The 13,237-nt window shown below is 35.7% G+C and overlaps 1 protein-coding gene across 3 annotated transcripts; it reads left to right on the plus strand.

The window, feature by feature from the left end:
- Window positions 1-667: 667 nt before the first annotated feature.
- LOC110639448 (soluble starch synthase 3, chloroplastic/amyloplastic) lies at window positions 668-12,666 on the plus strand. 3 transcript variants are annotated; one of them, XM_058130456.1, is made up of 16 exons: window positions 668-1,078; window positions 1,601-1,664; window positions 1,787-3,055; window positions 3,515-3,729; window positions 4,114-4,384; window positions 5,815-5,990; window positions 6,322-6,429; window positions 6,969-7,078; window positions 7,768-7,873; window positions 8,468-8,638; window positions 9,535-9,663; window positions 10,179-10,361; window positions 11,082-11,213; window positions 11,330-11,441; window positions 11,714-11,837; window positions 12,194-12,666. In XM_058130456.1, the coding sequence occupies exons 1-16, from the start codon at window positions 953-955 to the stop codon at window positions 12,321-12,323; spliced, it is 3,426 nt and encodes a 1,141-aa protein (XP_057986439.1). In that variant the 5' UTR covers window positions 668-952; the 3' UTR covers window positions 12,324-12,666. The 3 variants fall into 3 exon arrangements, with proteins under 3 accessions (XP_057986439.1, XP_057986440.1, XP_057986441.1); XM_058130457.1 differs by having other exon boundaries at window positions 731-1,078; window positions 1,601-1,658; XM_058130458.1 differs by lacking the exon at window positions 1,601-1,664 and having other exon boundaries at window positions 941-1,078.
- Window positions 12,667-13,237: the final 571 nt, after the last annotated feature.

The following is a 13,237-nucleotide window of genomic DNA, read 5'->3' on the forward strand; positions in this document are numbered from 1 at the left end:
ATAATAATAAATTTATCACTAATATTTTTAATAATGATATATTAATCCATTCGAATTCAATGCTAGCGACACTTTATTTATATGTAAATATATAAATAATTTTAATTTCTAAATATTATTGTAATTGATATAAATTAAAATTTTAATATTATTTTAATAATAATAATGATCTTACTTATACCAAAATTTCTATAATAATTTCTAATTTAGTGATTTTATAATCTTAATCTCATAAATATAATTAAGAAAAATTCTAATTTAATTAGTTAAATTGGCTTACTATATAAAATTGATTTTTTATTTAAATTTAAATTCTATTTTTATTAATAATTTTTTATGCACTAAATTTTTATTAATTTTAATATTTATAATCTATTTATCAATCTGTGAACGGGAAATTTATGAATGAAATCGGCGTACAAAAATATGAAAATCAATGAAAATTACAAAAATATGAAATTTGGTGACGTCAGCGTCAACGTGGCAAATATCTGTGACGTGTCACTTTCTAACTTATCTAAGCCCACCATGGGATGGGATGCTAACCTTTAAAAAATTTTAAAATACTAAATTATTTTAAAAATATGTTTTTAAAAATTTAAAAAATTTTAGGCCGCTTATCCTTTGTTCAACTAATGTCCAGTTATCCAGCGAATGTTCACAGGAAAGTAGGAATCAACGGTCAGCATGATACGCAACTTGTTAATCCAGTAGGCTGCTTAGTAGATTATAATTATTGACGCTCATGGCTGAGATTCTAGGCCATTTTGTCGTTATATCAGTCAGTTTTCTTTTCTTTTAATTTATCTAAACGTTCACAGTTCCAGAGAGATCGATTCTTCCATTAATGGGGTAGGAACTAGTAACTGAAGCTCGTCTTTGAAGTGAATTCTTGTTCTTAGCGACAAACATTCCCTTTTGTTTTGTATACTGCGTTAGTCTACTATCAGTCATGGAAGTGGGTTTGCAGGTGCACAGACCACTCAGTTGCAGAGCTGTCTTTCACGAGAGAACCCTCTTCAAGATCAAGCCTTTTCTTGGGTCTTTCCCTCATGTTAAAACTTCCCATTTTTCAAGTGTAAGTACTTGTATTTAGGGTGATTTGTTGGCTTTGTTTACTGCTCTTGCTTAGATGAGTTGTTTCTCACACAAAATTTCTTTTGTTTTCTTTCTTTTTTAAATATTTATTTTCCAATGATGTTAGTTAAAGATTTCTGCTTTTGGAGTTGCTGTATTTGTTTGTTGATGGTTTATGTATGCCTTCTTTGTTGCTGATCGAGTTTCATGTTGTCCCTTCTCATTGGCTTTTGTTGTGTGGTGACGACGACACCAGCTAGGCCTTAATCCCAAACTAGTTGGGTCGGCTATATGTATTCTTTTTCGCTGTTCAGCTCTAAATTAGACTAAGACTAAGGATCCATGTCATGAGAATGGTTTACGCTGCCCGATCAGCTCTGATTTGTTGTGTGGTGACAATGGTTTTAATTTTGAATCAACGACTTATGAAAGCAGATGAATTGAATTAAATTGGATTGAATCTACTCTGTCACATAATAAATTAAATGATTCTAAATATTTGATTTCATGTGTTTCCTTTCAGCTTGCTTCATGCGACAAGAAGTACCCTGCACGTGGGGTTTCATTTTACGTTGTTGCTAGTGCGGGTTAGCTTTGTATTTTTATCTTTTAACGAATTTTTTGAACAAAGTAATATGTTTCTATTACAATGTTATTTCCGTTTGATCGTCTCAATATATTTTTGAATTTCGCCTGTATTTATGTGCAGACTTTTCTGAGAGGAGACAGAGAAAAACTTCAACTGCAAACTCTAAAGGACTTACTCCTAAAGGTTTCACAAGAACAAGCACCCAGAAGAGAGATTCAGAGAACAATGAAGATAAGGAGGGTTCAGTTACTCTAACATCTAGTGAGATTGTGGATCACAACAAGAAAGCAATTGAACTTAAAGCTGATGTAGATGAAGAAAAGGCAATTGAACTTATTAAGGATAAGAAATTTAACAAAGATAAGAAAGCAGAAGAAGCATTATCAATTAGCAAAACGGTGTCTGTTGCCAAAAGCAATCAAGGTATGGAAAATGGACGTGCTGGTAGTGTAGAGGATAAGACTGTGCCAGTTGATGAAATTATTATAGAGGAAAAGCAGTTTGGCAACTTAAAGAGTGATAGCACTGTAAAAGAAGAAAGTACTGGGACTGATGAAAAAACAACTGAAGATGAAGAATCTTCTCTAAAATTAAGGTTGAAAATGGAAGAAAACTTTCGGAAACAAGAAATTGAGGGGCTTGCTGAGGATAATTTCTCAAGGGGTAACAAATTGTTTGTTTATCCCCAGTTGGTGAAACCTGATCAAGATATAGAAGTATACCTTAATAGGAGTCTATCCACTCTGAATAATGAGCCAGATGTTTTCATTATGGGAGCCTTCAATGACTGGAGATGGAAATCTTTTACCGTAAGGTTGAACAAGACTCATTTGAAAGGGGATTGGTGGTCTTGCCAGGTTCATGTTCCGAAAGAAGCGTACAAGATGGATTTTGTTTTCTTTAATGGGAAAAATGCATATGACAATAATGACAGAAAGGATTTTTGCATACCTGTAGAAGGTGGAATGGATGCATATGCATTTGATGATTTCTTGCTTGAGGAAAAACGTAGGGAGCAAGAGAAACTTGCAAGGGAGCAAGCTGAGAGGGAAAGACAAGCAGAAGAACAGAGGCAAAGAGAAGAAGAGAAGGCTGCAAGCGAAGCTGATAAAGCCCAGGCAAAGGTGGAAACTGAAAAGAGGCGAGAAATATTGCACCATTTGATGAAAAATGTTGCAAGATCTGTTGATAATGTTTGGTATATTGAGCCTAGTGAGTTTAGCGGTGATGACTTGGTCCGGCTATATTATAACAAAAGCTCAGGTCCTCTCGCTCATGCTAATGACCTTTGGATTCATGGGGGATATAATAATTGGAATGATGGATTGGTCATTGCGGAAAAGCTTGCTAAATCGGAGAGAAAGGATGGTGACTGGTGGTATGGTAATGGTATGTATGAATGTATATATTCTTTATTCTAGTAGCAGCATATACTTTAAGATTCTTTCAATGAAATTAAAATAACTATTTGAAGTGCATATGAAGGTGCAAATAAACTTGACATACTTAAATTCGATATCTCCTTATTTCCAACAACAACTAAAAGAATTATTTTGTCACTGAACTTTTTTCTTGATTTCTGTTGGATTCAAGTTTTTCTTGATGAATGTGACCAGGTACTGGTAGTTGGCAACTGAAGCTTGACACACAAAAGAATCTCTCTCAAATACTCTCCTCTTCTGAGTCAATATATTTTAGTTTTCAGTCAACTCTTTTTGCCTGCAACATCTAGGCTAGCACCTAATGAATGCTATATGATTTTATTGACTCTATTTAAATCTATTGTTTGGTTTTGACATTACTTGTATAATATCATTTTTTTTCGTCTGCAACCATATTCTTCTGCAGTTGTTGTACCGGATCGAGCCCTTGTTTTGGATTGGGTCTTTGCTGATGGTCCACCTCAGAGTGCAATTGTATATGATAACAATCATTACCAAGATTTCCATGCAATTGTCCCAAAGTCCATTCCTGAAGAATTGTTTTGGGTTGAGGAAGAACACCAGATATATAGGAAACTGCAGGAGGAGAGGCGGTTAAGAGAGGAGGCTATGCGTGCCAAGGTCAGTTTGGTTGCGTTCAAGGGGACTAGATTAAAATCTAGAATATTAAGAACAATTCAGATCGAAAGTATCCTGCTTATTACCTGTAAAGCATTGTTGTTGGCCTTTTTCTACCTCTGTAAAAAACAGAGTACAGAACTTTGGGGTTGGCTTGTAACATGGAATGCCCTTGCTATCTGTTGGGTTCTGTTGAATGAATCTTCACTTTATGACCAGTAGGAGTTTTGGACTTTTTTAACAGTTAAAGATGGGTGCCTGTCGTTTGCTGCTTTCATATTGAACTGCTATGAGCTAAATTTTCTGAAAATTTTATCTCATTGTTCAATGTAATGCTTTATTTCCAAGTAAGTTGAGTCTATTTTCCTTGTTCTTCTCTTTTTACAGGAGGAAAGAACAGCACGTATGAAAGCTGAAAGAAAGGAAAGAACTTTGGAAAGGTTTCTGCTGTCTCAAAAGCACATAGTCTATACTGACCCTCTTGGTGTTCAGGCTGGAAGCGCTGTGAAAGTTTTTTATAATCCTGCTAACACAGTTCTGAATGGTAAATCTGAAGTTTGGATCAGATGTTCATTTAACCGTTGGACACACCGCAAAGGCCCATTGCCGCCTCAGAAGATGTTGGCAGCAGATAATGGTTCTCATGTCAAAGCCACTGGTAAGTTTCAATTCTAGTTGTATTTTTTTACCTTAGTGCATTTATAGCACAGTAATATCTTTATTGTGAATGGTATTGTCTGTCTATATATGTAATTATAACCTGTTGAATATTGTGGTCTCTCTCTCTCTCTCTCTAAAGGGGTACTCTATTCAGGTTTAACTTCTATAATAGAGATTTATGTAACGGTCGGGCTTCAACTACTAGAGGAATTGTCCGCTTGGTCATAAGCCTCACGGTTTTGTCGCATAGGTGGAATAGAGAACTTCACAGGAGGTCACCCATCCTAGGATTTCTCTCAAACGAGCACGCTTAACCCTGGAGTTTTTCCAACTCTCCAGGCCATTCCACCAAAAGGCGCCTCTAGTGATTAGTTCTCCCATTTTATATATCATTACTTTTTGAATCCAAGACCATCTCCGTGTTTTGCCAATGTGGGATTTGCCTAAGGGACCGTTTTCTCTCCTTTTCGGGACTCAGCGTCCTCGCTGAGGTTTGCCTAACCATCGCCCAATAGGACATGCGAGCGGCTCTGATACCAATTGTAACCACTAAAGGAATTGTCCGCTTTGGCCATAAGCCTTACGGTTTTGTCCCATAGGTGGAATGGAGTTGTTGGAATGCCCTAAAGAGTTAGAAGAACTCCAGCGTTAAGCGTGCTTACTTGAGAGAAATTATAGGATGGGTGACATCCTGGGAAGTTTTTCATTCCACCTATGGGACAAAACCGTGAGGCTTATGGTCAAAGTGGACAATTCCTCTAGTGGTTGGAGCCCGACCGTTACAATTGGTATCAGAGTCGCTCGCTTGTCCTCATGGGCGATGGTGAGGCAAACCTCAGCGAGCGAGGATGCTGAGTCCCGAAAGGGGGGGAGAAAGGTCCCTTAGGCAAATCCCACATCGGCAAAGCACGGAGATGATCTTGAGTTCAAAAAGTAATGATATATAAAATAGGGGAACTAATCACTAGAGGCGCCTTTTGGTGGAATGGCCTAGAGAGTTGGAAGAACTCTAGGGTTAACATGCTCACTTAAGAGAAATCGTAGGATGGGTGACCTCCTGGGAAGTTCTTCATTCCACCTATGAGACAAAACTGTGAGGCTTATGGCCAAAGCGGACAATTACTCTAGTGGTTGGAGCCTGACCGTTACAATCTATGATCTTATGTTTCTGATTTATGAGCACTTCAAAAGTTAGTTGGGTTGTTAATGTCCTAAAGTGTATTTTTTTTCTTGTTATGGACACAAAGTATTATTGTATGGTTCATAGATTACATTATTTGAATTTTATTGCATTGATAACCAACATGCAGATGAGATATCCTTTGTCCACCTGCTGTTTTATGCTTTTAGTTCATTGCATCTTAGGAAGGTCAATCAATCATCTGTTTGTGAGTTTAAAAAATCTTTCATTTTATGTATTTTTCCCAGTCAAGGTTCCATTAGATGCATACATGATGGATTTTGTATTCTCGGAGAGAGAAGACGGTGGAATTTTTGACAATAGAGATGGCATGGATTACCACGTACCTGTATTTGGAGGAATTGTGAAGGAGCCACCAATGCACATTGTGCATGTTGCTGTTGAAATGGCCCCAATTGCGAAGGTACTTTTAAGTCATTAAGTTATTTAATAAATTTGCAGAATGTCTGTTAACCTTATCCAGAGTTTGCTTACCTGGATGGTAAATTCATCTGATTGTATGCATACCCCAGCAAGAGAGAGGTACCACTTGTATACATGATTAGGCGCCAGGTATGCTGTCTTTGGTCCTGATATCATTTGTTCATCTTAAAATTTAAAAGGTTGAGAATATTTTTAAAGCATTTAACATAATTTGTGTTTACTAGATTAATTGTTACTGTCTAGTCTTAGTCAATCTTACCAACATAATCTTTGTTTTTTAGCTTGTCTACGTTATTTAATGTCTGTTGCAGGTTGGAGGACTTGGAGATGTTGTGACTAGTCTCTCCCGTGCTGTACAAGATTTAAATCACAGTGTGGACGTCATTCTTCCAAAGTATGACTGTTTGAACCTTAGCCATGTAAGCTTCATTGCTGCTACTTTACTGTAGATTTTTAACTCTCTCTCTCTTTCTCTCATATATTCTTTTCTGTTTGTAGTGCAGATTTTGTCTCAATGACTAAATTGTATGTTTATGTGATTTACATTACTGAAGAAATTGTAAGACCTATATTTGACAATTAAAATTTCTCTCTTGAGTGCTAATTTCATGGAGATTATTAATTTATGAATTGTTTGTTCAGTAATTAGTCAAAAACAGCAGTATATGATAATTCCTAATCCCATGCAAGACAAAGTTTTCTTGCACTTTCTGCATGTGCATATGCCAAAGTATGTCAGTTTCTAGCTTGGTGATTACTTTTTTCTAATCTGTCACTTGTTCTGTAATAACCAATGTTTATGCAATTGAATAGGTACATAGGACTACTATTGATTGTAGTATATGGTTTTGAAAAATGAAATAGATTTACTGAGTAATTCACCTCAATGCTTTCTCTATTTATGTGACCTGAATTATTAATGAATTGTAATTCATCAAATGTGCATGTCCTGAAATAGGTAAAGGACTTTCATTATCAGAAAAGCTATTCCTGGGGTGGAACGGAAATAAAAGTGTGGTTTGGAAAGGTGGAAGGCCTTTCTGTCTACTTTTTGGAGCCTCTGAATGGGTAATTCTATGCTTTGCTACACCCTTAAATTTCTTTGCACACATGATTAATTCAGTCAAAAGTACTATTCATTTATAGGTCACATGATACACATTTCATATTTTTTTCCATGTTCCTGAATTTCAGACTGGATTGATTGGTTGAACATATATCGTATTTGTTCTCTTTCCACTTGAGCATGTGTGTGCACGTGATGCATGCTTGCATGTGTGTGCCTTATTAATAGTGAAGACTTGGTGCATAAATTGATTCAGTTCAGGTTGGGAACTATTTCAAATTTTCTAATATTCCTAACTAATTTTCCAGTTAGTTTGAGTGCTAATAATTTTCTAGAAGGAAGCTTGATATAATTATAATTATTGTAAGACTTTTATTCAACTATTTGAAGATAAGTGATAGTTTCTTCAAGCATTATATGGTCCAAATAAATGCCTTCCTCCATTGGTTATCCTTCGTGCAGTTGATGGCTAAATTTAATGAATTGAAGTTTGAAAGTATATATTATCCATTTTCTAAAAGGATCAATAAATGCCTTTATCCTGTTCTTGTGATTTTAGCAATTTGGAGAAAATAAATATACATATCTAGTTATCCCTCTTGATTGTTTATCACGCACCTTTCCTCAAATTTCAAACATTTCACTTAAACAAAATGTCTGATAACATGTCATTATAACTTTTCCATTGCAGGATGTTTTCGACTGGTTGCATATATGGCTGCCGGAATGACGGGGAGAGGTTCGGTTTCTTTTGTCATGCAGCTCTTGAGTTTTTACTACAAAATGGATTCCATCCTGTAAGTTCCATGACTTAGTACTTTACCCTTATTTTGGTGAAATGGTTGTCTATTTTTTTCAAGATTATCTCTGGTATGAGTGTTAAAACATAGTTGATAATGCTAACAAATATTTATCATCAGTTGTTTCAACAATAAACATTGATATAACATATGTAATGAATTTTTGAAGCCATCTATTGGTTATGAGCCTTATTTACCTTTAGTTTCTCAATCTTGATACTACTTTTATATTGAAATAGTTGCATTAACAATGACAGCTTGCCCATCTATGCTTGTTGACACCATATACAAATAACTGCCTGCATGCTTATGCCAATATATGGTAGATTCATATTCACGTATATGAGGAAGACAATAAATTACATGCAAAAATTTGCTTTCAGAAAGTTATTTTGTGTGTGCAAATGTCAAAACCTACTTTTCCTGCTGTTCGGTTATGTTGGTATTACTGCAGCCTGTTAATATATCATATTAAATCTACCATTTCCCCCCTTGTGCATAGATGCTAATTTCTGTAATTCTGTCAATGGGAGTTTCTGTCCAATCATTTCTTTCTAAAAATCTTTATTGATAGGTGCTTTATACTTGCAGGATATTATCCATTGTCATGATTGGTCTAGTGCTCCAGTTGCATGGTTGTTTAAGGACCATTATATGCACTATGGCCTTAGTAAAGCTCGGGTTGTCTTCACAATTCACAACCTTGAATTTGGGGCAGGCAACATTGGGAAAGCTATGACATATTCTGACAAGTCTACAACTGTGAGTGTTTACAATTTTCTTTGTTTTGTTACTTGATTTTACAACTGCCTTATTCATGCTCTGACAGTTTGCTTTTCTGGGATATCCTTAGTCAAAAAAATTCCATGGACATGTATTCCTTTATATCCAAATTGCACCTGATCCTATCTACCATTTTTTGTTTATTAGATTTATGTATGAATTCATTATTCTTTTTCCCTTTTCTTTTTCTGGTTTTCAATATCCATTGAAACAAAAGAACATTTTTAATTATTGTGTTGAGATACCTCTGCAATTGCATTACTCATTTCACAAGCAAATATCTTGAGATGATTAAATAGAACTGCTATTAAGTAAGAATAGCATTAAGTTTGGTGGTAAGTGAATGAGAATAGTGACTTAGGCTCCTTTTGCTTCGCAAAAAATAACTTGTATATGGAAGATGTTTTTCATGAAAAATGTTTTCTAAAAAATATTTTCTATGAAAATATTTTCTGTTGTTTGGTTGCAATGTTAAACTAATGGTATGTGTTTATTTCATGTATGTATGAGTGTTTTCACATTTTAATAAGATTATTAAGGTGTAGAAAATGGAAAATAACTTTCTCTTCTTAAAAGAGGAAGTCATTTTTCTTAAAAAAGACTTAGTTTTCCCTTAAACAAGAAAATATTTTCTGTGAAATAAACGAAGCTGCAGGTTATTTTTATTCATTTCTCATTATTTTCATTGGATTAGAGCATCTTTCTTTTGAAATCTTTAATCGCATTTGACTTCCATCTTCCATTGTATGAACATCTTCAAAGAAAGGATTAGACATCTGCAGCAGCAAAAGAAATGCTAGCATGTTTTTTTTATGATATTATGACAGTTTTATTCATATACTGCAGTAGTATCCGAGTTATTTGTTGTTATGCAGGTGTCCCCCACATATTCAAAGGAGGTTGCTGGAAATCCTCCAATTGCTCCTTATCTCTACAAATTCCATGGAATACTGAATGGAATTGATCCAGACATATGGGATCCTTATAATGACAAGTTCATTCCTGTAAGTGGATGACAATTTTGTTATTGAATTGCTTTGACAAGTGGTCCTTGAATATAAGGCCTTTAGTTATAGCTCTTCCCTGTTATGTATCCATGAATTAGCATTTCAATTTTTACAATGCTTAAAAAGCCAAATGGAAGAATGGTCTGCCAACCGTATGATCATGTATGTCACAGATATCTTCATTAATTTTTTTTCCCTGATTGCAGTGAGAGCTTAAAACGTTATCATGTTGAGGATTTGAGTAGGGGGACTGTCTTTGATTCTGACTTTCAACAGTTTGATGTTACTTAATGCATATGCAAATTTGCTTGAGTTTTACCCTTTTTAGGGTGAAATTTCTATGCTTAGCTTGGCTTTCTTTATGATTGCTTTTCAAGTTGTACATAGTCATTTTGGAACCAAATTCATTTTTTGTCGTGTTTTTTACTATGTATTTAGCCATACTGAATATTTTCTTTGAAGATTCTGGTTACTTTGCCAGTTTAGTTGTGTTAATACATGTGTTATTACAGGTTTCCTACACATCTGAGAATGTTGTTGAAGGCAAAAGAGCAGCCAAGGAGGCGTTGCAGCAAAGGCTTGGTTTAAAGAAAGCTGATCTCCCTTTAGTAGGGATTATCACTCGCCTAACACATCAGAAAGGAATCCATCTCATAAAGCATGCAATTTGGCAAACCTTAGATCGCAATGGACAGGTTAGCATTCTCTTCTACTTTCAGGTTCTGCTGCTTGTGCACTGTTTATCAACTTGCACAACAGTGTAGATTGAATTTCCATACTTGTCTTCAGATCCTCTGAAAGCAAAGCTAGCAGCAGATATTGTGGTTCCATTCAGGGATTGAGTACATCAAGACAATAACATATTCCCAAAATATTGGCCTAGAATTGGAATGCAAGTGTGGGGGGAAAGCCATTAAATGAAAATTAGATTTTACTCTAGAAGCTTTGGAGGAAAGTTGTTCAGATTTCCCAGAATATTGCTTAGAGCTTAACCCACTTAGTGGGTAGTGGTTAAAAATTAGGCCAATATCCTATTGGGAAGAGCAGACTCATTCATTGTCCTAACTGATTATAGGCCAGTATCTTTGCTTGAGTAATCACTACTTCTGATTTCTAAGAATAAGGTGGTACCTTAATCTAGGCCTTTTACTCAGCACTTATATCTTGAAAGGATTAAATTGATGTATCCTAACAGCTGAATATTCCAGCTGGAGGACTCTTTGTCGGCCCATCCTATGTGCATTTTTTTTTTTTCACTTTTTCTGCTCATATGCATCAGAAATGATATCATGATGGCTGAGTTGCATGCGCATGTAAAAACAACCAAGTCCATCCTTGCATGATATTGTTGGATCCATATGATTAAGCAAGTAACATGTTAGCTTTCTTGTGCCTGATGGAATCTGTGTCGACAGGTTGTATTGCTTGGTTCAGCTCCAGATCCTCGTATCCAGAATGATTTTGTGAATTTGGCCAATCAATTGCATTCTTCTCATAATGACCGTGCTCGCCTTTGTTTGAATTATGATGAGCCACTATCACACTTGGTATATTCTCTGTGAATTTTAAATAATCAAGTTTTGCTTGGATGCACATTTATATTTGACATTTACAATTTGGCCCTAACTTCTTCCTTCTCTTCCTCTCTCTCGTCTTTGTTTAGATATATGCAGGTGCTGATTTCATTGTAGTCCCATCAATTTTTGAGCCATGTGGACTGACCCAACTTACAGCTATGAGATACGGTTCGATACCAGTTGTTCGAAAAACTGGAGGTGTGTCATCCCTAGCTGCTTAGATATTTTGACAATTTAATTGTTCATTAAATTTCTGTAGTCCTAATTATTACCATTCACTCCTTAGTTAAGCAACAGACCTAGATTTTATTTTTTCTTATTCAACTACTCACATGATATCCCTATATTACAAGTACCAACTGATAATATTTGTGAGATCCCATAACTTTTCCTTCATTCCAAATCTGTGGTAAGCAAGAACCTAAGAGCTACAATTTATTTGACCACTAATTTTGATGTTTTTTCTATAGGACTTTATGACACTGTGTTTGATGTTGACCATGATAAAGAGAGAGCACAAGCCCAAGGTCTTGAACCAAATGGATTTAATTTTGATGGAGCTGATGCTACTGGCATTGATTATGCACTAAATAGGTGAGCAGTACTGGTTTTAATTATTGGAGTGGGAGAATATGTATCTGCTTTCTTAATTAGCGGTTTCCAATTTGCCCCATCATTAGTCTTTAATAGAGAGAGAGAGAAAGAGAGAAAAAAAAAAACCATTAGTTCCCCACTTCAACTAGAGTTTGAATGTGAGCTATTGAGAAAGAGAACCTACAGTATACAATCAACTGAGTCAAAAAAATTTAGTGTTTTTTTGACAATTTTATACTTGTAGACACCCTCTGCCCTGGCTCTCTTTCTCTTATGCATGCAGGAGGGAGAGTACATGCATATTTATGGTTTGTGTTTTTTATAGGGTAATATCTATTTTCTAATGAAAATTTCAGGGCAATTTCTGCTTGGTATGAGGTTCGAGAGTGGTTTAACCCGTTATGTAAAACTGTGATGGAGCAAGACTGGTCTTGGAATAAGCCTGCTCTTGATTACATGGAGCTTTACCATGCTGCACGCAAGTGAAAAGAACAGGTCCTGGGAGTGTGATATGCAGCTCAATTCCACACACCATATTCTATACAGGTTCAGCGCATTGATTACTTGCACATAAATAGTCCACTCAAAATAAAGCAAGGTAATCTGGTGATGCCAGTTTTAAAGCTTGAAATGGCTCATCCATATTTGTGTTTTAGTGCAGGAAATGTACATCACAGAAAATTTTGAATTGGTTACTGTACGAGGTTGATGTGATTTTTATACCGGTCCCAGTTGTAAATAAGTGTGAATTGGTTAGTCACACTAGCATTGGACAAATGGGATAGTTTTTCAAGGCTGAAATGAGGGATTGGTACCTGTTTAGCAATAATGCAGCTGTCCAATCAATCTCATTGGTTGTGGCTTGCTAAATGAGGGATTGCTTGCCCTTTAACAAATGGGCAACTGGGTTCAAACTCATAGCATGAGACGACTCTTCATTATAAGGTAATTGGCAAATCAGCTAGTAGCAGAAAGGCCTTTGTACTTATTTTCACTTGAAAATGCCTTGTAATATGTATCACGTGGCAAAGTAGATGGTGGAGTTCATGCTTCCACTTGCAATTAGTTTTGTAATTGTGGATGACATGGACAATTAGTGGTGACTTTGTACTGCAAAATGTCCCTGATTGGCAACCACGTCTTGCCTTATCAGCCACCAAAGTTGCCTTGCTCATCTCTTGTTGGCCTTGAAGTGACCAAGACTTTTCTGGAAATGATAGTTTTGGTGACCAATTTCTGCGTGGTAATTGACAAGGGACAAGATTTTGAGATGCAAATTTGGTGGTGATTTCTTTTCTCTGGCATTTTTAGACCCCACTAATCACCCAACATGGGAAACAAGAAATGAAAAAAGAGTTAAAGGTGTGCTTTCCTTATCAAAAATTAAAATCAAGTGGATC

Source organism: Hevea brasiliensis, chromosome 11 (assembly GCF_030052815.1).
Source record: "Hevea brasiliensis isolate MT/VB/25A 57/8 chromosome 11, ASM3005281v1, whole genome shotgun sequence".
Classification (NCBI taxonomy): Eukaryota; Viridiplantae; Streptophyta; class Magnoliopsida; order Malpighiales; family Euphorbiaceae; genus Hevea; species Hevea brasiliensis.